A 24,324-nucleotide genomic window follows, 5' to 3' on the forward strand; every position below is an offset into this window, starting at 1 on the left:
ACTAACAAAAACTAACATTTGTCTTCAGATAGTGACAGGTAATGCGATCAGATGCCCACTCAAGGACAAACCAGGCTGGAACCAGTTTGGCTCTGCAAGCTCAGCCAAATCAGGGATTTTAGGGAAGAGGTGAAAAGTGCACAGTGAGGAAGACCTCCGGCCTTCATCCTGAAGACCCCTGCCCACGTGAGGAAGACCTCCAGCCTTCATCCTGAAGACCCCTGTCCATGACCACCAGGAGGCGTGTCGAGGAGGAGCCTGAGGCGCATCCTGAGGCGGGGACTATGGAAATGATTTCCTGGGAGAGACTGACCTTTTGGGGGGGGCTATGAGTGTGTTTGTATAAATACAAGAAAAACTGCCATGGCGGGTGTGCGTCTTGGTGGAGCGGAGACTCCCGGCGCACCCAGCGCTGTTTTGCTTGCTTGCTCTAAATAAATTTTAACTATTAATTTTACAGTTATTGGCTGTTGAGAATCATTTTCTCGCCAAACTATTGAAATTAACCTATAACAATTTGGTGCCGTGACTCGGATGCGGGTTAATTTGGTTTGAGATCCCCTCTCTGGGAGGGCGCCCCCGTCTCTAGACGGCCCAGGGTGAGGTCCCTCAATGCCAAATCCCGTACATTCGAACTCGATATAGGGTAAGCAAGCAAAGGAGAAAAGCCGGCAATATACCCTGTAATATTTGTGCACAAAGACCGAATATTGAGTATTCCAGGAAGAGAATACTGGTAAAATATTCGGTTGGGGTACCATTCGGTATTAGGAGTTCAGGCAGAAACTCCGAGGCTCCAGGCAGAGGGCCTGATACCGATTGGACGCTGGACGATTGCGATAAATCGTCAGTATTCCAGGAAGAGAATACGGATAAAATATTCGGTTGGAGTACCATCGGATATTAGGAGTTCAGGCAGAAACTCCGAAGCTCCAGGCAGAGGGCCTGACACCGATTGGACTCGGGACGATTGCGAGGAATCGTCAGGAAAAGGTTTTTCAGTAAGTGAGGAAAGGCGACTTCGGGTAACGAATCACAGGACCGGAAAAACGGAATAGGGTAAGTAAATGCATTTCTGCTCGGATTTATTCGGAACCAAGGTGCGAATGAGTGTGTGTGTCTGAGACGTTCACCGGACTTAGAAGTCCACCGGACGAAGCGAGTGTGGACCTCCTAGTAGTGCGGTTCCCATCGCCCGCGAGGGACTGGGCCACAAACGGAGGGAAGCAAAAGGTTATTGTGTGCAAGAAGGCACCTTTGGAATATGGGACAGAAAAAGACTAAGGCTGCCAGCCCCTTAGAGAATTATAATGCTAGATTACCAGATATTCCCCCAAATAGCCCTCTGGGCTTAATGATAGCTCATTGGGACAACTGGCCATCTATGCAGGGGAAAAGTAGAGAGAAAATGGTACATTATTGTATGAAAGTTTGGGGTGGACAACAGATAAGAGGAGACCATTTGTATTGGCCTGTTTTTGGATCCTCCGAAGACTGGATATGCCAGGCTCTGAATCTTTATGTAAACAGTAAAGAGCCTTTCAGTCAGGAGGAGAGTGAATATGCTAGTTTAATGATTAGATCAGACACCCGTACACATATTTTTTCTCTGAAGGAAAAGAATAATAGAAAAAGAGATAGGAGGAATGAAGAGGTCCTTTTATCTCCCCCTCCCTATGTTCCCCCTCCTCCTGCCCCTGCACCCACTGCTCCACACCCAGATTCTTCTCCAACTCCTTCACCCCCAGATTCCCCTCAGGAAATGAGGAGGATCACTAGGAGTCAAGCTAAAAGGGAAACAGCTGATGCACTTCTGTTTCCTTTAAGGGAAATAGCAATGGGGGGAGCCCAGCCTGCTGTGGGGTTCGTATCTATGCCATTAAACCCCGGAGATGTGAGAGAATTCAAAAAAGAAATGGGCAATCTACTAGATGACCCCTTAGGGGTTGCTGAAAAATTGGATAATTTCTTAGGGCCAAATATTTATACTTGGGATGAAATGCAAGCAATTTTGAGAATATTATTCACAGTAGAAGAAAGAGAAATGATTCGGCGGGCAGGAATGAGAAATTGGGATTTACGACACCAACAGGGACCGGCCGCAGACGTAAAATGGCCATTACAGAAACCAAATTGGGATAATCAAAATGCCATGGATAGAGGACACATGGCCGATTTGAGAGATATTGTTGTTCAAGGCATTAGGGAATCAGTTCCTAGAGGACAAAATATTAATAAGGCTTTTAACGAAGAACAAAGAAAAGATGAAACTCCCACGGAATGGTTAGAAAGATTGAGAAAAAGCTTACAGTTATATTCCGGAGTAGATCCCAGGACTCCTTTGGGACAAGCCTTATTGAAAACTCAATTTGTAGCAAAATCATGGGTGGATATAAGAAAGAAACTCGAAAAGATTGAAGATTGGCAAGGAAGAGGGTTGGATGAATTGTTGCGAGAGGCGCAGAAGGTGTATGTAAGAAGAGGGGAGGAAGGTCAAAGGAAGCAAACCAAAATTTTGGTAGCAGCAGTACGTGAAGGTACTCGAAGAGCTTGGGAGCCAGATAAGCCACGACCCCCTCGGGTTGGCAGGCCACAGCAGGCTCTGAAGGGATGGGAGAATAGGAAAGAAATAGAATGTTACTATTGTCACAAGAAAGGACACTTGAAGAAGAGCTGTAAAAAGAGGCAGAATGATGAGAAAATTTTTAAGGAGGATTAGGGGGGTCAGGGGCTCTATCTGCTGGGGACTCTGAAACAAACCGAGCCCTTGATAAAATTAAAATTGGGTCCCCAGCAACAAGAGGTGGAGTTCTTAGTGGACTCTGGGGCAGAAAGATCTACTGTCCAAACAGTACCCTGGGGATGTAAAACTTCCTCGGAAAAAGTATCAGTTATTGGAGCTAAAGGGGAGCCTTTTACAGTTCCCGTTATCAAAGACGTACCCATAGAAACTCCCTCTAAATACGGACTAGGATCATTCCTACTAGTCCCAGAGGCAGAATATAATTTATTGGGAAGGGACTTAATGGTAGAATTAGGAATTGAACTAGGAGTGCAAGATAAAGAATTAAAAGTGAAAATATATGCTCTAACGGCAGACGATGAAAAACGGATTAACCCCGAAGTATGGTATAGCCCTGACTCAGTGGGAAAATTGGATATATCACCAATTGGAATAACTATTAAAAATCCCGAAGAGCCGATAAGGGTAAAACAGTACCCTGTCCCGTTAGAAGGACGGCAAGGATTACAGCCTGTAATAGACAGACTGTTGGAACAAGGGCTATTAGAGCCTTGTATGTCACCTCATAATACTCCTATTTTACCTGTTAGGAAACCTGATGGGACCTATCGGTTAGTTCAAGATTTAAGAGAAGTAAACAAAAGAACTCTAACCCGGTTCCCGGTGGTAGCTAACCCTTACACAATCTTAAGCCGTCTCTCTCCTGAACATAAGTGGTATAGCGTAATAGATTTAAAAGATGCCTTTTGGGCTTGTCCCTTAAAGGAAGAGTGCAGAAATTTCTTCGCATTTGAATGGGAAAACCCTCACACATATAGAAAACAACAATTGAGGTGGACTGTATTGCCCCAGGGATTCACTGAATCTCCTAATTTATTCGGGCAAGCTTTGGAACATCTCTTAGAATCTTTTGAAGAGAATCCCCAAGTGACACTAATTCAATATGTGGATGATTTGCTACTAGCGGGGGGGGGGGAAAATCAAGAGGCAGTTAGACAAGAGAGCATTAAGTTGTTAAACTTTTTAAGTCTTAAAGGATTAAAAGTGTCAAGATCAAAACTACAATTCACTGAAGATAAAGTTAAGTACCTGGGGCATTGGCTTAGCAAGGGACATAAGAAATTGGATCCTGAACGAGTTAATGGTATCCTGTCTTTGCAAGCACCCAGAACTAAGCGACAAGTGAGACAACTTTTGGGATTGTTTGGTTATTGCAGGCAGTGGATTGAAAATTACAGTTTAAAGGTAAAATTTTTATATCAAAAACTGACTAAAGAGGGTCTATTAAAATGGAGTCTTGAAGATGAGGGGAAGTTAGAAAAATTAAAAACTGATTTGGTAAATGCCCCGGTTTTAAGCTTGCCAAATATTAAAAGACCTTTTTACTTATTTGTGAATATAGAGGAAGGTACAGCGTATGGAGTATTAACCCAAGATTGGGCTGGGAAAAAGAAACCGGTAGGATATTATTCTAAATTATTGGACCCCGTTAGTAGAGGGTGGCCTACATGTCTACAGGCAATAGTAGCCACAGCCCTTTTAATCGAAGAAGCTGGAAAAGTGACTTTTGGTAGCGAACTAAAAGTTTATACCCCTCATAATATTCGAGGTATTCTACAACAAAAAGCTGAAAAATGGTTGACCGATAGCAGATTATTAAAATATGAAAGTATTTTAATACATTCCCCCAGATTAGACCTTGAAGTTACAAGCTTACAAAACCCAGCACAATTTTTGTATGGGGAGCCGGAGACAGAGTTAGTCCATGATTGTCTCCAAGTAATAGAAGCACAGACTAAAATTAGGGAAGACTTAGAAGAAGAAGAATTAACGGAGGGAGAGAAACTATACATAGATGGATCTTCGAGGGTAGTAAATGGACAACGAAAATCCGGGTATGCAATAGTAGATGGGAAAACCTTTGCAGTGAAGGAAGCGGGACCTCTAGACAAGACCTGGTCTGCACAGGCTTGTGAGCTGTATGCATTGATGAGAGCCTTACAAAGGTTAAAGGGTAAAAGAGGGACTATTTTTACTGATTCAAAATATGCTTATGGAGTAGTTCATACATTTGGGAAAATCTGGGAAGAGAGAGGACTTATAAATACTCAAGGAAGAGGACTAGTCCATGAGACACTGATAAAAGAGACCCTACAGGCTTTGAGACTGCCAGAACAAATAGCGGTTGTCCATATAAAAGGGCACCAAAAAGGAATATCTCCTCAAATAAGAGGAAATAATTTAGCCGATGAGGAAGCTAAACGAGCGGCATTGATGATAATTAGAGAATTAGAGAAAGAAAAGAGTATACCAATGGTTAAGAGCTTCACTGATCAGGAAAAAGAAAAGTTAAAACAAGTAGGAGCAACTGAGTGTAATGGACAATGGAAGCTACCTGACGGAAGGGAAATACTGCCAAAAGGCCTGGCTCAGAGAATAATGAATGAATTACATAAACAAACACATTGGGGAGTACAAGCATTAGTAGACCAATTTGAAAACAAATATGTAAGCGTAGGTACTTATAATTTAGCCAAAAAGGTAACTGGAGATTGCTTAACCTGTCAAAAGGTAAACAAGCAACAGCTTAGGGAGAGAATCCAAGGTGGCAGGGAACTGGCAAAAAGGCCATTTGAGAAAGTACAAATAGATTTCACTGAATTGCCCAAAGTAGGGAGATATAAATATCTCTTGGTGCTTGTGGACCATTTAACGTACTTTGTGGAAGCTTTTCCAGTAGCCAGGGCCACTGCCAAAACTGTGGTCCGTGTTTTACTGGAAGAGATCATACCCAGATATGGAAGTATTGCAGTGATTGACTCAGACAGGGGCCCTCACTTCACATCAAAGGCAATCAGAGAAGCTTTAGAACCATTTGGGACCAAGTGGGAATATCACACCCCTTGGCATCCCCAGAGTTCTGGTAAAGTGGAAAGGATGAATGGAGAGATTAAAAAACACTTGACTAAATTAATGATAGAAACTAAAACGAATTGGGTAAAATGTTTGCCGCTAACCTTATTGAACATTCGAACTCAACCCCGCGTGGATACAGGAATCTCTCCTTTTGAAATGTTGTATGGAATGCCGTATGACTTCGGACTTCCAAGCGAACATCCGAAAGTAGAGGAAAAGTTCTTACAAGAATATGTAATTGAGTTAATGAAACGGAGGAAGGAGTTGAGGAAAAAAGGAATGGTGGTGCAACGACCGCCTTTAGATTTGGCAATACATAAGATTCAACCAGGGGACAAAGTGCTAATTAAAACTTGGAAAGAAACCACTCTGACTCCCCGCTGGGAAGGACCTTTTCTTGTTTTACTCACTACAGATACGGCAATCAGGACTGCGGAAAGAGGATGGACACATGCTAATCGAGTTAAAGGACCAATTCGCACCTCTCACTGGGAAGTAGTCGGTAATCCTGAGGATCTGAAAATCACCTTGAAGAAGAAAATTAATGAGTAAACGGGTTGCTATTGAATGCAATAACCCTGATTGTAATTGCTACCCTTTGTATGTTATAAATGTAGAGTGTGAAGAGGCGTGGTGGACCCACTGTTGGTACGGATATCCTCCTTCGGGAGTATGCAGAGAATATTATAGTTGGGAGAGGGAATTGACCAATCAGGCCTTAAGAATAGGGATTTTAACAGGAAAATTGGAGAAAGGTTCAAATGAATAGTGGAAAATATTGGCTGAAGGAAGAAATCCGCAAAGATATCGCTACCATTTGAATAAACCTTGTTCAGTAGTTGCCGAAATAACAAAAATAGAGTGTAGAAAAACCATAAAGGAGATAAGTTGCCATGTGGGGAAAATAAAAGATAAAATTGGAATGCCTATAAAATGAGACAGGCCAGAGGAACTAAAAAGCTTCCCCTGAAGAGTACGCCTGCTGTCGGGAAGATGATACACCCTGTTGCTCGAAGCAACCGAGTAGACGGAGGAGGCAGAGACGTACAACAGTGGGGAATGAGAGCTAAAACAGCTCTAGGTAACCCTCTGAGCCCTCGAAGCAGGCCCCAATGCAAAAACCCTATTGTGGTACTTCTCCCTCATATGAGATGCCCTTTTGAAGATATTGGGAATAACCAAGGACATCTTGAGGTTAGAAAGTATAATAATCATGAGAAGAAAAATATCCAGAGAACTCAGGGAAAACCACCTCTCTTCCTAATGTTAATGTTCTGCCTGATGATAAGAACTGATGGGAATCTACACCAACCATTTAAGTGGACTTTAGCCAGGTGGGAGGATTCTACTGTAATAGGGACTAAGGTTACTGCAGGAGCTCCCACGTTTGCTGTAGCCCTCTGCTCCCTGGTACCAATAACACCGTGTCTTAATCAAAAGGGTTATTATCTATGTCCCAGCTCAAACCCCGGGAGGAGTTACTGTAATTACCCTAATCACTACTATTGTGCATACTGGGGTTGTGAGACCATCGCATCCTCATGGACTCCCTCTAACAAGGACAGATTCCTCAAAACAGAATGGGGTCCTAAAGGATGTCAGCCACCCAGACATGATTCGTCTGGAGGGGCGTTGGGCTGGAGTAATTGTAATCACATAGTTTTGGAAGTTCTCCAACCAGAGAACAATGGGTGGTCAACAGGACGAACATGGGGATTAAGATACTGGGAACCGGGGACTGACAGGGGAGGGTTAATCCTGATAAAGAAAGAAGAAGCTATGGTGACTCCTCAGGCCGTTGGCCCCAACATAATTATTAAGAGACCCAAAGAGATACGGATTAATAACACAAGGGCCCCCAAAGAAACCAAGAAATTCACTGAACTGACTTATCCGAAAGAAAAGCAATTAGGCCCGTTATGGGACGTGATTCAAGCCACTTATCAGACGCTAAATGAGTCGAACCCCAACGTTACTGAAGCCTGTTGGTTATGCTATGATATTAAACCACCCTATTATGAGGCCATGGGTGTGACAGCCAATTATAGTTTGAGCAAACAATCCAACCCTTCCCAATGTAAATGGAAAGAAGGGAAACAAGGGATTACTATGCAATATGTAAAAGGGAAAGGACGCTGTATAGGCAAAATACCCAAATCAAAGAAAGAACTATGCGATAGTGAAGAAAGCAGTATAGAACGAGCAGGAAACAAATGGGCAATACCGGCGCCAGGAGGAAAGTGGATTTGTTCAAAAAGTGGTCTAACTCCCTGCTTATCCCTGAGTGTGTTTGATGAAAGTCGAGAATATTGCATACAAGTTATTGTCATGCCTCGTATCCTGTATCATCCCCAAAATGCAATCTATAATTATTGGATGACAAGTCCACATCATATCAAGAAAAGAGAACCCATTACTGCAATTACTATAGCCACCCTAATTGGCCTAGGGGTAGCCGGAGCTGGGACTGGAGTAGCCTCGTTAGTACAACAAAAACAGGGATTTACGTCCCTTAGGGCCGCAGTAGACGAAGATTTTGAACGAACTGAGAAATCGATAACTTACCTTGAAAAGTCACTTACCTCCTTGTCAGAGGTGGTATTACAAAATCGAAGGGGAATGGATTTATTATTTATGCAGCAAGGGGGACTATGTGCAGCACTTGGAGAAGAGTGTTGCTTTTATGCAGATCACACCGGAGTGGTAAGGGATTCGATGGCCAAGGTCTGAGAAGGGTTAGAAAAACGACGAAAAGAAAGAGAAGTACAGCAGGGGTGGTTCGAATCCTGGTTTAATTATTCTCCTTGGCTTACTACCCTTTTATCAGCTTTGGCAGGACCACTAATTATTTTTGTGATAATATTGACTTTTGAACCTTGCATATTGAATAGAGTCATTGGATTAGTTAGAGGAAGACTTGAGGCTGCCAATTTGATGATGCTAAGAAAATATTATGAGCCTTTAAATGAAACAAAATTGGATGTGGATAACGAAATGGAAATGGAGGTTCTGTCCCGATTTGATGAGCAAATTAAGAAGGATAAAAAGAAAAAGGGGGGATTGTAATAAGTAATATATTAGAATTTGCCAATCAAATAGAAACCACCATCTCTCAGTATAGTTCCTAAGATATAGAAATATTAAATACTAACCAATTATCGTTTAAATACTAACCGTCACATTAACTGTTGTATTGATTATTGCTGTAGAATGTTAGAAGTTGTAAAGTGCTAGTCCCTGCTGTAAAATACAAGCTGCCCAGGAGGAGGCTGGTGAGAAAAGAAAAGACAGATAAGACGGACACCGGCAAGGCTGTGACTCACGTCTCACACCTCTGCAGGGAGGAAGGGATGCACAGAAACTCGCCCATGAAGGAAAGACAAGGACTAACAAAAACTAACATTTGTCTTCAGATAGTGACAGGTAATGCGATCAGATGCCCACTCAAGGACAAACCAGGCTGGAACCAGTTTGGCTCTGCAAGCTCAGCCAAATCAGGGATTTTAGGGAAGAGGTGAAAAGTGCACAGTGAGGAAGACCTCCGGCCTTCATCCTGAAGACCCCTGCCCATGACCACCAGGAGGCGTGTCGAGGAGGAGCCTGAGGCGCATCCTGAGGCGGGGACTATGGAAATGATCTCCTGGGAGAGACTGACCTTTTGGGGGGGGCTATGAGTGTGTTTGTATAAATACAAGAAAAACTGCCACGGCGGGTGTGCGTCTTGGTGGAGCGGAGACTCCCGGCGCACCCAGCGCTGTTTTGCTTGCTTGCTCTAAATAAATTTTAACTATTAATTTTACAGTTATTGGCTGTTGAGAATCATTTTCTCGCCAAACTATTGAAATTAACCTATAACAATTTGGTGCCGTGACTCGGATGCAGGTTAATTTGGTTTGAGATCTCCTCTCTGGGAGGGCGCCGCCGTCTCTAGACGGGCCAGGGTGGGGTCCCTCAATGCCAAATCCCGTGTCCCCACCATCCGCAGTGTCAGGCCAGGCAAGCACATGCTCGAAGGTGGAGTCCTGTGCCTGCTCCGGAAAGGCCTCGGGCAAAGACGGCTGGCCTCTGCTCCGGCAGATCCGCGGGCTTCCCTGGAGCCGCCGGGGAGGTCACCACTGCTGGAAAAGAAAACCAAAGCCGACCCAGCCCCAGGCTGATGCAAGCTTTCCTCAGCTTGGCTGCCCACCCATGGTCTCTGCCACCCCCAAAAGTCACTTGTGGGCTTTGTCATGGTTCTGCTGGTCGGCGGAGCCAGGGCAGGCTGGTGGGGGCTGGCAGCAGGGACGCTGTCCTGCATGGCCACCCTGTCCTTGTTTGAGGCCTCTGATGGCATCTGGGCACTGCCAGACAGGCTGTGGAGCACAGGGGGGCCCTGCAACCAATGCTGAGCCGTGGGTCGGCGAGGCGGCAGGGGGTTGGGGTGGGCAGGGACGTGCAGCAGGCAGGAGCCCATGGGGTCCAGGGACTCCCCCTGGCCCACAGTCCACGGCCCCAGCCCCATGGGCTGGTGGGACACCAGCATCCCCGTCACCTCCAGCTGTCCCCAGCCATAGGCAGGGGGACAGGGGGCAGGCAGGTCGGGGAGCTGCACCCCACAGGGGAGCTGTACCGCCTGCCCCTGGGGCCCCCAGGGGCCCTGGTACCCCATGCCAGACGCCAGCCTGCACCAGCTGGTAGCTAATGGGGTGTGCGTTGGCAGGCACAGAGGACACCACGCAGGCAGTCCTCGGTGGCAGCGTGGCCGGAGCCGTGAAGCTCACACTGCGCATGTCTGATGCCATCGACAGCCGGAGAGGGAACCTCTCTGTTGCGGGAAGCAGAGTGACAGGGTGAGATATTGGCGGGCAGAGTTGGCTGGGGGGGTTTCCTGGACGGCAGGAGCACCAGGAGGAGTGGGAGCCTGCTGCTGTACCTGCCACGACTGTCGGTCACGGTGGGGTTTGGTAGGGGCAAGGAGCCTCCATCCCCATGGCAACCACTGTTACGCTAGATAGTCATCATCAACAAGGGGTGAGGTAGTGGAGTTTTCCTGGACACTTCGGTATTGTTCATGGTGAAATAAAGAAAAAGGAAAAGACAGCTTGGCCCTGGCAAGAAGAACTTTGCTTCTGGGAAGCTTAGAGCTGTCCCTGAAGGAGAAAGGATAGCCTGGGTCAGCCGAGGGAACGCCAGCATCCTCGCCCCTCCGGCGCCTCTTTGAAGGCCTCCCAGCATCGTCTGGCATCAGACGGCAAGACTCTGGCAAGACTGACCCGAGGGGCGTCTGGATCAACAGACAAGCAGCAAGAGTGCTGCAAAACTGGAGGTGCTTGGCAAAGCTGGGCTAGGATTAGCCATCGGTAGCGTGGGGGCTAGTGATTAGGGAAGTCGTCTTGTACCTCAGCGACTGCAGGCTATAAAACGGCTGTGTAAAGGCACATTTGGCTGTCCCGACCGGGCTGCGACACGCTCTCTCCCTGAGACCCTCTCTGGAGCCTCCCTACAAATTGTTCCTTCCCCCCTATGAAAATAAAAGGTGCAGAGCAAAAGGGTTTGAGTGATGGGGGTGGTGAAAAGGGGAACGCATCAGTTTCCCCATTTCTGGGGGAGGTTTTGAGGGGATTTTGTGTGTGTTGCTCACATAAAAAGGCACTTGGAGCACAGGATTCTTCCTTCTTTACCTGTTTTTTCCTCTGGAAAAGAGGAAAAAATATTCCAAGACGCCTTTCTTCTTCTCCTTCTCCTATTTGAGGATTTCATTGTCAAAGCAGAGAACAGCAAAATCCCAGTCATAAAGTGGAAAGGAAATGTGCCCGTTAGAAAAAGAGATGTGGCCCTTGACGCGTATGTGAAACGTTATTTATTTTACCACATGGGATGGCTTGCAGCATCTCAGCTGTCTGGTGGCAGTTTCTGCACACCTAAATTCCTTCAGATGCAGCAAACTTAACTCTGCAGATTGAAGGACAACTGGTCCTGGTTTGTACAAAATCATGAACAGTGGCTAGTTGTGCAATAAGTGGAATTGGAAAAAAATGAGTGTAGGAACCTAATCAAGAACTTTGTGCAGATGTGACTGTAACTATGTGGTCCAGTTCTGGTGTTCTAAGACGATTCAGCAATCTCTTTCCTGTCTTCACTGGACCAACCTAATGCCATGATCCCCAGGCAGATCATGCTACGCAAATAACTTAGAAACAATGAAAAACAGGCAGACATGAGAAACACCAAGAAAATAATGAGGAAAAAACTGCTGATTCTGCTGGAATCCTTGCTTACTTGTAATCCTTCTCTCGACGTTATTTTGGACTCTTTGGACTCGTTTTTCTTCTTGACCTTCTTAAATTTTTTCATTTTTTGGTCATCTATCCTTGACCTTTCTTTTCTATTTCACTTCCACTTTCTTTCTGTGTAGGTATATTTTCTTTTGCCATTTCTTCCTTTCCCAGGAAGAGTCCCCAAACCATGAGTGAGCTGACACAGGTGGAAGTGCACGCCTTTCACAAGAGTGTTTTCCAGATTGCTGCTGAGCTTCTGAACTCTGATGTCGGTTTTCTCTGTGGCTGCTCAAGTGATGTACATCTTCCTCCCTGGAGAGTGCGTTGGGAGGTCACCTGCCTTTTCCATGATAATCCTTCTGTGACCTGTTGTCGTAAGCCTGACTGGATTTGTCCAAGCCTTTATCAAATGAGAGGACCTTCAGAGGGTGCAGAGCAGGAGGATGTGAGCGATGGGGGTGAGATGCTGTGGCCTCCGGCAGGGGCTTTGGAGCGACGGCAGCAGGGATGGTGTGACCAGAGTGGAGCTGCAATTGTTTGACAACATTCATTAGTTGGGGGAACTGGGTTTCCCCAGTCCGGGGGAAGTTTTGAGGGGGAGTGGCGGTAGCTCCGTGCTGGTACCCACTCCTCTAACGCTGCCTCATGGCCCGGACGCAGTCCTGAAGGGCAAAGGAGGCCAGGAAGGCTGGACATTCTTCAAGGAATTCTGAAAGGTGCAGGAGAAGGCTGTCCCCGTGTGCCGAAAGACAAGCTGACGGGGAAGAAGCATCACTTGTTTTTCTTGGGCTTTACTTTCCTCTCTCTTTCTTGGTTGGTTGGTTGGTTGTTTTTAAATTTACAATATTTAATTATTAACCTGTCTTTCTCTCGACCCACGCCTTTTCTCACCTCTGCCCTCCCGATTCTCCCCGCCATCTCCCTGGGGCGCAGCGAGCGAGCGGCGGTGTGGTGCTCAGCTGCCGGCCAGGGTTAAACCACGACAACCCGTCAGCAAAGTCGTTAGCTCGGCGGCGGCGAGTGCTCATCCCTCCTCCTCCGTCAGGATGCAGGCATAGCCCGCGTCACACCGGGATGCGTGAAGGCCTCCGCAGTCCAGCTGCTGATGGGGCTGCTGCAAATCGTTTCGGGTGAGCAGGCGTTAGCCCAAGGTGTGTGTCGGACAAAATCTGAGCAGGAGCGCTGCAAACAGTCACGCCTCCAGAGATCTCATCCCGCCTCCACCGTCCTGAGTCACACTGTGCTGCAGTTTGACTCTTAAAACACCTGAACTCAGCCCTGATACCTGCTGGCAAAGATTCTGGGACAAGGGACGATCCCAAACTCCTCCCCTAGGAGCCACCGCCAAACAGCCATCTCCGCAGCCCAGAATATTGTATGGCAGACACGGTGAGAAGAGAGAAAAAATCGTTTTATTGTGCACATCTACTGGGGGCAGAGGGAGGCAGCGCCCAGGAGTCACAGCGCTTCAGTCAGTAGCCAGAGAGCGGCACCTGCAACGACAGAGTCCAAAGCTCTGATAACCCACAAAGGCAGGACCAGGCACCACTGGGCTCCCCCGGCTGTGGGGAACGCCGCTTACGAGGAGCTGCGCACGGCCCAGAGGAGAGAGCTGTTGCCGGCATTGACTATGGGATGGCTGTGGCCCCTTGTCCCCACGTGCGATGCCCTTAGAGACCGGTGCGCGTGCAGAGATGCACAGTGGCCCTGTGCCATGCAGCGGGGCTCCGTCGGGAGCCGCTGGCGAGCTGCCATGGAGTCCTTTCCGAACCCCGCGGAGCACCATCCCTCGCCAGAGAGTTGGGCTGACTCAGAGCAGTGTTCAGAGTTGGGGAAAATGGGCAGCAGGGCCTGCTACACACCTGAGCTTCCTGACCTTCTGCATCTTCCTGCTCTTTCTGCAGTGCCAGTCTTCTCTCTTCCGTCTCTTCCTTTCTTGCTGGCATTCCCTCTCCTCTGCACGGGTCTCTTCTCTCTTTCTTTTTCTTCCATTTTCAGCGTCCTGAGGGGAGCCTGCAAACCTTTCCATCGCACAGCGTGATTAGATAGGTAAAGCCCGGATCAACTGGAACCGGTTCTTGATTTAACCAAAGCTGACTCGTTTTACCTTCTTTCCTCTGCAAGGCTCGCTATTTCTTCTGTGCCTCCCAGGGAGTCTACCGGGGTCTCTGGGGTGGTTGGAGGCAAAGCAACGGGTGCCTAAACCAGAAATGTTGGCATCAGCAGGTGGCAAGGGGCACCCTGGCGTTGTAAGCGAGTGTTTGGCAAACTGCTACCTCAGCTCTACAGAGAAGAAGCCTCTGGCTGGCTGGCATTAGCCCTTTCTTCCGAGGGCCTCACTTTGGAACACCATGTTCACACGGGAGTGCGTTTGGAAGGGGGCGGCATTCAGCAGGGAGCCTGCAGTCCCCCTCTGGGCAAGAAAAGACTTGCCCACTTCATTGTGCCGCGGCGCTGTATCTCTGCCCCTTCCGATCCCACCACCGTGTCTGCCCCTGCTGCTTTCTGGAGGACGGGCAGAGACGGGGCTGCGTCCCCGAAGGCTTTTACCTGCTGCTCCACCTTTGCTTCGCCTGCAGGGCCATGTTCCTCTTTCAAAGGCAGCTCTGGAATGCAAAAGCCCATGCAGCAAAGTGACGCCTGGGAAGCGGACAACGGCTGCGGCAAAACCTACCCAAAGCCCTACACCAGCTGTCTGCTCAAGCTCTGACAGCCCTCAGCCCCTCCTCGTACCTGTGCATCCGTCCCTGAGCGCTGGTGACTCCTCAGCTGAGGGACTGGACAGCAAGGCCATCTCCTCCCCAAAGAGTTCCCGGCAGTTGTCGATCAGGAACTCCACCAGCACGTTCACCTGCACACACCAAACCCTTGGTCTCCAGCCAGCTGCCTGAAACCAGCGAGCAGCCTCTCCCACTCCTGCCCCTCGCCTCTGCGCAGAAGGCTGTGGCTGTGGGGCTGCTCTTCCAGGCAGCCACCCCGCCAGCGTTTGCTCCGGAGAGGAGACAGCCACGGACCTCTCAACAGCCAGGCTCTGACGGGCCGGAAGGCTGCAGCTGGCTGCTCAAGAGAGCGTACCTTCTCAGTCACCTCCAGCATGGCCTCCAGTGGCAGCTGGTCCTCGTTGGCTGGACTCAGCAGGTTTGGCCCAACGCAGATGGCCAGGTTGCTGGAGGTCATTCTGCTGGTTGACACGTTATGGCCGATATGCTGCAGCAGGGCCAGCAGCTGCTTGAGGAGGAGGAGGTTGGCTGCGGGCAACTTCCCGGCCACCCTGAGGGAACAGGAACACAAGGTGAAGAAAGCAGCTGTTGCCCGCTGCCGTCCCCCGGCTTGCCCAAGGCAGGTGGCAGGCAGCGGCCGTGTTACGCGGCTTCCCAGGGGCTCTGGGCCAGCGTCCAGGGCTCCTGCTCAACAGGCAGGCCGCTGCCCACGCTTACGCTTTCAGCTCTTCCGTCTTCTCCTCCTTGCTGCTCTTCTGCATGGCTGCCATCCAGTCCTCGTAGAGCTCTGTCACGAGGAGCTTGGCAGGGATGCTTTGGAGGAACTCCTGCAACGCCAAGGGCTCCGGGTGAGCCTTCGAACGCTCCAGGCCAGCCAGGAGCTCTTTCAGCTGCAGCTCGGAAGCACTCACCTTCAAGATGCTGCCCAGCAGCAGTGCAGGCTGGCTTCCAAGGTCAATCTTCACACCGTGGTCCAGGGCCTCCCGCAGCTTCCGAAGATCTATCCTGCTGGCAGCTCTGCGAAATATCCCCTCCGTGGCGGGCCCTTCCCGCTGCAGGACAGCCAGCAGCTCCTGCAGGAGAGGTAGCAGGACAGTTATTTGGCTGAGGAGCTTCTTTCCAACAGCGGTGCCCAGAGCACTGCCACAGATCTGCCTACTTGTCTGCAAAATCGGCTGGGACCTGTAGTGTGTTCTGGGGGTGAACGGCCCAGTCCCCCATCCCTGGAGCTCCGAGCATCCGGAGGGCTGGCAACCCCCTGGCCAGGCTGGCTTACCTGGATGGGCTGGGGCAGCGTGCCGTCCTCCCCGCAGAGGGCTGCCAGGGGCTGCCCAAAGAGCGCCCTGCTGCAGCCGGAGCCCGCCTGCCCTGGCACCTGGGCAGCGGCCGGGGTCCGCCGCAGAGCAAAGGGCCAGGGCAGCCCCCACCGCCTCCTCCCGCTGCTCCCTCCTGCTGCAAAGGAAAACGGAGAAACAGCCCGTCAACGGAGACTGCCAGGCCAGCACCCCCGGAGCCTGCCCTGCCCTGCCCTGCCCTGCCCGCAGCACGGTGCTGAGCGGTGCGGCAGGACGGGCAGGGAGCCAGCAGCTGGAGCCGCGGCTCCGGCTCAGCAGCTCTGGCTCGCAGGCTCCTGAGCGCTGGCGTGCCACCGCGACAGCCTTGCCCAGCCCTCGCCCTGCCCCCCTCCAAGCTCTGGGCAGCAGCAGAGGCTCCGTGTCCCCACACATCCACGTCCAGCGGCTGCTGCCAAGCGGGTGTCCTTGCTTCTCCAGGTGACATCCTCCCTTGGGGTGCGCAGCCTGCACGGCGACACTCAAGGGACAAGTGAGCGCAGCTCCACCGCCTGCAGGAGGCTGCCTTTCTTTCCCAAACCCACCTGGTGAGTGGCCAAGTTGCTCTCCGTTTCCAGATGGGGCCGGCGGAGGCCCTTGCTTGGCACCATCCTGCAAGAACCAGGCTGTGCTTAGAGAGCAGCCTCGCAGCACAAAGGGCTGCCGACGAGCTGCCAGCTGGCACCAGCAGCCCTAGCACAGCAGAGCTGGGACCCTCTGCCCTCCTGGGCTCTGTGCCCTGAGCAGACGGTTTTCTCCCAGTGCCACCAGCCAGTACATGCCGGCATTCCTGATATCCTCCCAACCCTCTCCACTCCCTGCGTGGCACCGTGGGACCCTCCCTCCCTCCTGCACAAGCTCACCCTGCTCACCACACATCCCGGGCCCCCCAGCACAGCTGGAGGCAGATGAAAGGCAGCCATGCTTACCTCTGCCTGCCCCTCCATCAGCCTCTCCAGGCTCCTGGCTCTGAATGGCCTCCACTGGGCAAGAGAGGAGAAGTGGAAGAAGGTGAGCAGCGATGCCTCTGATCCTCGGCTGTAGGACCAGTGCTCGGGGACAGAGCCCAGACCAGAGAGACACTCACAGCATGGCGGCGCCTCAGCTCCTTCGCCAGGGGTTTGAGGGATGGAAGCTGGGTCACTCGGGCTCCATGTGCTCGGTCTGGTGTCCTGTGCACCGGGAAGGGACATGGAGAGAGCTGGGTGAGCCCCAAGCCGCCTCTTCTCTCTTGGCAGGCAGCTCTGCCCGAGAGCTGCCCGCAGCCTGCAGGGGCACCTCTCCCCAGCTGGGGAGCTGCTGTTCCCTGTGTTCCCTGGCACCTGGAGCATCCCCCGCCTTACCCCAGCAGTGTGTCCACCCACAGCTTCTTCTGCGCCCGGGAGCTGCAGAAAGAGAGGAGAAACAGCGTCAGGCCCCGCTGACCCCCAGCCCTGGGCAGTGGCAGGTGCCATTTCCACATCCTGCATTCCCTGGCCACCCCCTTCTGGTCCCCATGGGGAAGGGCACAGGGGCAGGTGGAAGCCCTGTGGGGCAGGACAGAGGTGCTGCCCACACCCTGGCTCCCTCTGTCCTGCCAGAGCGGCTGCTTTTGCCCTTCCGTCCTGGGGACCAGAAGGGGGTGGCCAGAGAATGCAGGATGTGGAAATGCCCTCCATCCATCCATTCATCCATCCATCCGTCCATGCATTCAACCATCCATCCGTCCATCCAACCGTCCATCCGTCCATCCAACCGTCCCTCCCTCCCTGCCGGCTTGCTGCCTGCTGCCTGCTCCCGGCCAAGGCGCTGCACGGAGAGCAGAGGCCGTTCACAGGATGACATGGGCATGGTTGGAACCTCTCCTGCCTGGCCATGAGACGTGGCGTCACGGCTCACCCAAAAGTGGCAACGCAGGAGCCTCTGGGCCAGACAAGGATGATGCAGGTTCCGTCTTCATCGTTGTCTTCCTCTGCTTCCTCTTCTTCCTCCCCCGCTGCCTCCTTCCCGCCGCTCAGCACCCACAGCTGGTCCAGGGCCAGGCGGAGCTGTGGGCGCACGGTGGTGCCACTTCTGCAGAGAAGAGGGGCAGGCGGGAGCTGCAGGTGGCCCCTCCCTGAGGTTCCCCCATCCGTTGGGATGGCCACGGGCGCGTCCAGCACCATGATGCCGGGGCTGGGGCTGGTGCCTGGGTGTCCCTGCCCTGGGGGGCCGGGCTGGGGCAAAGGCAGCGGGGCTCGCAGGCTCTTACCGCAACTTGGCGACGACCAGTTCCTCCTGGAGGAGGAGAAGGCGCCTCTTGCTCCTCCCGCGGCCCCGGGTCAGCCGCACGTCGGCGCTCAGCACCGCCTCGGCCTCGCTGAGCGCCTCCCTGCAGAGCAGAGCGTGGCGGCATGAGCAAGGCGCTGCCGCGGCGCCCGGCTGTGCCCGCGCGTCCCCGAGCCGCGGGGGGAGCCCACCTGGAGCCGCAGCAGCAGCTGGCCTGGCCCATCCTGCCCGGGAAGGAGGGCCCTCGCCGCACAGCACGGACACGGCCCGGCCGGCCGCAGCGAGGATGGGCAGTGGGGGCTGCTCCCGGTGCCGCCGCAAGAGCCCTGGCTGCTCCCGGCGCTGCTCCGTGCCCGCACAGCTCCCTCCTGCTGCCCGCGGTGGCTGCCGGCTCCAACGGACCAACGGGCACGCGGAGCCAACGGAAAGGGGGCGGGGCCTGCCGGGCAGGGGGCGGGGCTTCCCCCCAGCATGGCCTCCTGCAGCCCAGCACGCGGCCGGAGCCTCCGCGGCCACCCCCAGATCGCTCCGCGTGGCGCCCGCCATGGCCCGGCTGCTGCACGTCTATTGTACAGTTCTGGCGCAGCAGCCTCTTTTCGGTTTCGTTCTCGTGTCCCGTGCGATCACCTGCTCAGTTTCCTTCTCCACTTCACTAAAATCCACAGGGCATTCCATCCTTCCCACATCCTGCACAGTATTCAGAGCTCCCCGTAGCACCCGGGAACCTTGATCTCTCCACTACACACACATCCTCCCTCAACATGGCAAACCGAAACACGCAGTGCTGCACTTCCAAAACGTTGTCCTTCCAGAATATACAGCCAGGACTCGCAGAACTTTGACATGAGATTGGCACCTGCCAGCCTGTGATGCCACCAAAACCTGGGATCAGGTTGACACTCTTGTCAAGTCTGTACAATTACACCACCCTGCAGGACAAACCATCTCAGAGCTCCCAGGGGTCTGTCGCAGCTCACGCTCCAGCAAAAGAAGACCTGTCTCTCCACCCATCGAGGCTGTATGCCCCTGGCCTGCCAGTTCTTCTGCCAAGAAGGACAACAGCTTGCCTTTGTCCTGAGCCAAAGGTGAAAGGAAAACCTTGTGCTCCATGGGGTCTATTCTGAGAGAACTTGTCGCTTAGATCAGAAATCATACCTCTGGTTTGATCTTTAGCTCTTCTGTCACATCCCCATGGAACCCTGGCATGCTGACTTGGTCTCCTTATCTCGGTGGCAAACCAGGGCTGTGGATACCCCTGCTCCAGTGGCACTGCACCTCGTGGCAGACCCGGAGCAGAGAACGAAGAGGACGAGCCGCTCACTCGGAGGAAGGGACTCCACTGGCAGCAGAAGACAGCCGGGCTCCGTGCACCGGGCGTTGTGCAAACAGCTCCTGAGGAACAGACAAGGAAAATCCAGTGTCATGGTGGAAATGCAAAAAGATATAGAATTGCAGTACTGTTGACAGAATAATCCAGGATATTCCCCCTCTAGCAGCTGCTCTAAAATATGGATGTCTTTGTCAAGGCCTTAAAAATTGCCTCGTATTAACCGATACCTATACTTCTAAAAGAGGAACAACATTCAGCTGTAAAAAAATCTTCAATCCAAAGTCCAGGACACTTGGTTTGGGCAATGAGTGATGAAACCTGCACCACACATTTACCCCTGGATGGCAAAGTGAAGCAAATAACTCTAGGCATGACAACATTATGTCCGATTTGGAAAAAGGCTCCTTTCAGAGGAACTCTAGAAAATTTGAAATTGGAACGAACAAAAAGGTCAGAAAGAAATGAAGAATGGAATGAACCTTCACCAGGGGTAAAAATTAGTTGGGCACCGGAATCTTTATAGGGACTCCTTTGGCAATCTATAGAAACAGGGATTGGATATATCAGCTAACAGGTCAGGCAGAAAAATTGGCAAATAGAACCAGAAAGGGATTTAAGGATTTGAATCCACAACTACAAGCCACTTTGAAAATGACTCTACAAAACAGAATGATTTAGATCTGCTCTTACTCCAAGAGCACGGGGTCTGTGGGTACCAGTAAGATAGAACTGACCATTGGACCTGTACACACACTCCAAATGTGACTCAAGATGTAGAACGTGACTTGGACTTACTAAAAAAAGAGAAGAAACGACTCAAGAACTTCAGCAAAACATGCAGGAAAGCTGGAGAGATAAAATTTTTAACGGATTAGGACGGAATTTGAGTTCTTGGATAAAACCATTACTTAGCACTGCAATTGCACAGCAGAGCAGACTACTTACGACCTGCTGAGAATCATCCCCCAGGCATGTCAGCAGCAGGGGCAAAGCTTGTCCGGTTCAGATGCATCTGAGTCCCATTACCGTTAAGCACACGCCACCACCAGACCTTTCTCCAGACTGAAGGCTGACGGCGGTGTACAAGGACAGTCCTTTCCGGACATCGCGCTCCTGGGTAGAAATCCCAGAGACTTCCTTGAAGGACAGAAAGCCAAAGCGCTACAATAAGCTTTTGAAATCAAGCACAGCAAATCAAACAAACAACGACAGGTACGCCTCTGAGGCACTGCTGAGGAGCACGAGGTCTCCCGTGAAGTAAGCTATCCGTCACAAACCAGGCGAGCGGCTTAAACAGACGCCTGCAAAGAAAGTGCAGGTGGAAGATAACCCTGAGGATTCCAGGGCAAGCGACCAACATGGAAACAGCAGCACTGACCCTCCTCCTGCTCCTCCTATGAGCTCTTTGCCAGCCACATGAGAAAGAAAAACCAAGGATGATCCAATTAGATCTGACAAGAAATTGCCCCCCCCAAAATCCAGAACGAAGAAGAAATCTATTTGAAATGCGGATTCACATCCACCATCACGGGTGACGAGCCTCACCCTAGGCACACGGCGTGTCTGGAGACAGGAGCAAAGGACCTCATGAAGTCACCACCACGAGCAGACACTCAAACCTGAAGCATCCAGAACACGCAGAGAACACGTCTGCCACCCTCAGCACGTGTTGTGCAAGGGCAACAAAGATTCATTTGTGAAAGCAATACCATCAGAGCTCAAGGCATTTGTCTTGACGCTGAACAGAACGTTTGTCATTTTGAGATACATCCTGACGCAAAACCTACAACTGTACTTGTATATAGAGGTCATGGCTGTGTTTGCATGAGAACATTGTCTACTAAAATGGAATTACAGGAAGTTATCAGAAATACGAATGACCACTCTAACCTTTGTATCTGCAACTTTGTAACTACCACAGCACCTGATTTTACTTATCTAGCTCCCATCACATCTTAGCAATGACTGAAATCTAACTATACGTTGTCTCGTGACCTGCTGCCTGCCCCTACTGGAACGAACTCAGCGTTGCTGAAAAGACTGGTGCACCATGAGGAAGACTGAAGACGGTTGCTGAAGCAAGCCCGAGGAAATGGGCAAAAAACCCTCTGATAACTGTCCATCACAACGCTGAAGAAATACATCACGTCCTGGAACAAGTGAAGAAAGATGAGAACATCATTGGGGGGATATTTTTGTAGGGTATTCACCATCGGCAGCTAAAGCGTTAAACTTATTAACACTTCTAGTACTGGTAGCAGTAACAATATTAGCAATTGTAAACCTTATCTTCTGGTACAAATCAACCCAGTTGACTAGAAGAGTTTGGGCGCCACTCACAGTTCTTAAATAGGAACAACAGGGAACTTTTGCAAAAGAATTCACAAGGATAAAGAAACGGGGGGAATTGTCAGCCAGCAATGAAGGGGGAACACAACAAGATGAGCATCCTTGGAGCTGCCGAGAGGGAGACTCTTTATCCAGAACTGTCTGCCCTTGAGGGGAACGTCCCAGAAACTGCCTAAACTTTGTTCCCATGTTTTTCTGAGCTGTGAACACGCAGTGACTTGGGGGAAAAGGGAATTCCGGCAGGGGGAGATCGCGACCACCGACTCACGGACCACCTGCCCTAAACACACCCCAGACCCAAAAGAAAGGGGCGGAGGAAGAGAACTGAGCATGCGAAGGAATTTACACGTAAAGCGAGAGAAAATTAACCCATTTTTTTTTAACCAAGCATATGTAAATATGTTATGAATTACGCACGACTGTAGTGTGGAACTAATTTTCTGCCCAGAATCTGGGGGTGCACGCCAGGAGGAGAAATCCCCCGCGCACCCAGCGCTGCGATAAAGAACGGCGCTTTCCAAAACTCCAGAACGAGTCTGGGAAAGTTCCGTTTCAATCGCACCGACTGTTCGGGCATCAGGCCCCGAGACCCACCCCCCCCCACCAAGCACTCTGAGCGCCCCCGCCGCGCTCCCCCTCCCCTGCCCGACACCCGCTCGCGGCGAGACCCCCCCCCGCCCCCGCAGCAGCGGTGCCGCCCCGGGACGGACGGCGGGAGCGACTTTAGGACCCGGCGGCGCCCTGCCGCCTGCCCGGGCCGGCCCGGGCGGTCCCGGCGCCGCGCGCTGCCCGTGCCCGGGGCCGAGTCGCTGCCCCGCCGTGCCCCGAGCCCCGAGCCCCGAGCCCCGCTCCCGCCCGTCTCACTCACTCGCTCTCCCGCCCGCTGCGCGGCGGAGAAGCGAACGGACACGGGGCGGGGGGCAGGGGGGCAGAGGCCGCGCACGGCGGGAGAAGAGGCAAAATCCCAGCGGCAAATCCCAAACCCGAACCTTCTCCCAGAGACCCCGGCCCCCCGCCTACCTCCGCTCCTCGCCGCCCGCCCTGCCCCGCCGCTGAGCGCGGGGCCGCCGTGACGAGACCCGCCGCTCGTTCCCCGCGGGAGGGGCTCCGGCGGCGGCGAGAGCTGCGCGCCTGCGCAGTGCGCGCGGCTGAGCGCCGGGGCGCCCGGCCCGGGAATCTCCCGGCGGAGGGAAGGAAACCCGCGCCGGGTCCGCCGGTCGGAGCGGGGCTGTGTTGGGGGCGGGGGGGCAGGCGGGGCGCAGGGGCTGCCGGGCCGTCCCGTCCCGCTGTTGGCACTGAGATGTTGGAAAGAAACGGAAATCGGTGAAAAAGTAGAGATCGGTGGGGAAAAAACATCCTGTTCCTGCGCCTAAAATCCCCCAGCGCCGCCCTCCTTTGCTCGGTCTCCTCTCTGCCATGGCCCCCAAATCTCCTCACAGAATCTCAAACTCCCTCAAAGCTCCTCATGATGCTGCAATAGACGTTCAGAGACATGCCAAACCTCTCAGGGACCCCTAAAACCCCAAAGAAAACTTCTAAAATCCCTCAGGGTGCGCCCAACACCCCTCATAAGTCACCCTTCTGCTGCAACAGACATTCAGACCCCCAAAATCTCTCAGGGATCCCCCAAAACACCTCATAACTCCTTATTATGCTAATGAGATGTTCAGGGACCCGCAAAACCCCTCAGGGAGCCCCCAGAAACCCTTCACAGGCTCTCAGACTCCTTCACAACTCCTCATGATGCTACAGTAGACATTCACAGACCCCCCCTACCCTTCAGGGAGCCCCCTAAACTCTTCACAGAGTCTGAAACTATCTCATAACACCTCAATACGCTTGAAGGGATGTCAAGAGACCTGAAAAACCTCTTGGAGAGCCCCCAAAACCCCTCAGAGACTCAAACTCCCTGATGACTCCTCAGGATGCTGCAATACACGTTCAGAGACCCCCAAACCTCTCAGGGAGCCCCCCAAACCTATAGGACAGATCTTAAAATACCTCAGGGAGCCCCCAACACCCCTCACAGACTCCCTCAAAACACCTCACAATGCTGCAATAGATAGATGTTCAGAGACTCCCGAAACAGGCGACCGAGACTGGTCTCATCCCGGACTAACGATCCCAAACCAGACGATCCCAACACCCCAATCCCAGCTGAGTGAGAGGCCCGAAAAAAGAAAGAAAGAGAGAGAGAGCACTCCAAGAGTCCAAGAATGAGAACCCCGGAAAAGCAAAACCTCTTCTTTCTGCTTAACACTCCTCTTTATACTGGACATGACGAAGCACGTTATGAAATGCTTCATTGGCCAGTTTGGCCCTCAATCCTAAATCCAAGTTCAGATCCATTAATCCATCCACTAATTCCATTTTAGTAGATAACGTTCTCATGATCCCCAGGCAGATCATGCTACGCAAATAACTTAGAAAC

At 51.7% G+C, this 24,324-nt stretch overlaps 1 protein-coding gene across 1 annotated transcript; it reads right to left on the reverse strand.

Annotated features, from left to right (window-relative positions):
* Positions 1–12,940: 12,940 nt before the first annotated feature.
* On the reverse strand, positions 12,941–18,437 carry LOC147526427 (uncharacterized). Its single transcript, XM_086629883.1, has 13 exons — positions 18,406–18,437; positions 18,198–18,317; positions 17,846–18,019; positions 17,311–17,352; positions 16,897–17,005; positions 16,513–16,579; positions 15,913–16,088; positions 15,548–15,709; positions 15,354–15,463; positions 14,992–15,187; positions 14,650–14,767; positions 14,467–14,522; positions 12,941–13,030 (listed from the first exon to the last, which is right to left on the reverse strand). The coding sequence occupies exons 1-13, from the start codon at positions 18,435–18,437 to the stop codon at positions 12,941–12,943; spliced, it is 1,452 nt and encodes a 483-aa protein (XP_086486009.1).
* Between the last annotated feature and the right edge of the window lie 5,887 nt (positions 18,438–24,324).

Source organism: Tauraco erythrolophus, chromosome Z, assembly GCF_009769465.1.
Source record: "Tauraco erythrolophus isolate bTauEry1 chromosome Z, bTauEry1.pri, whole genome shotgun sequence".
NCBI classification, from domain to species: Eukaryota; Metazoa; Chordata; class Aves; order Musophagiformes; family Musophagidae; genus Tauraco; species Tauraco erythrolophus.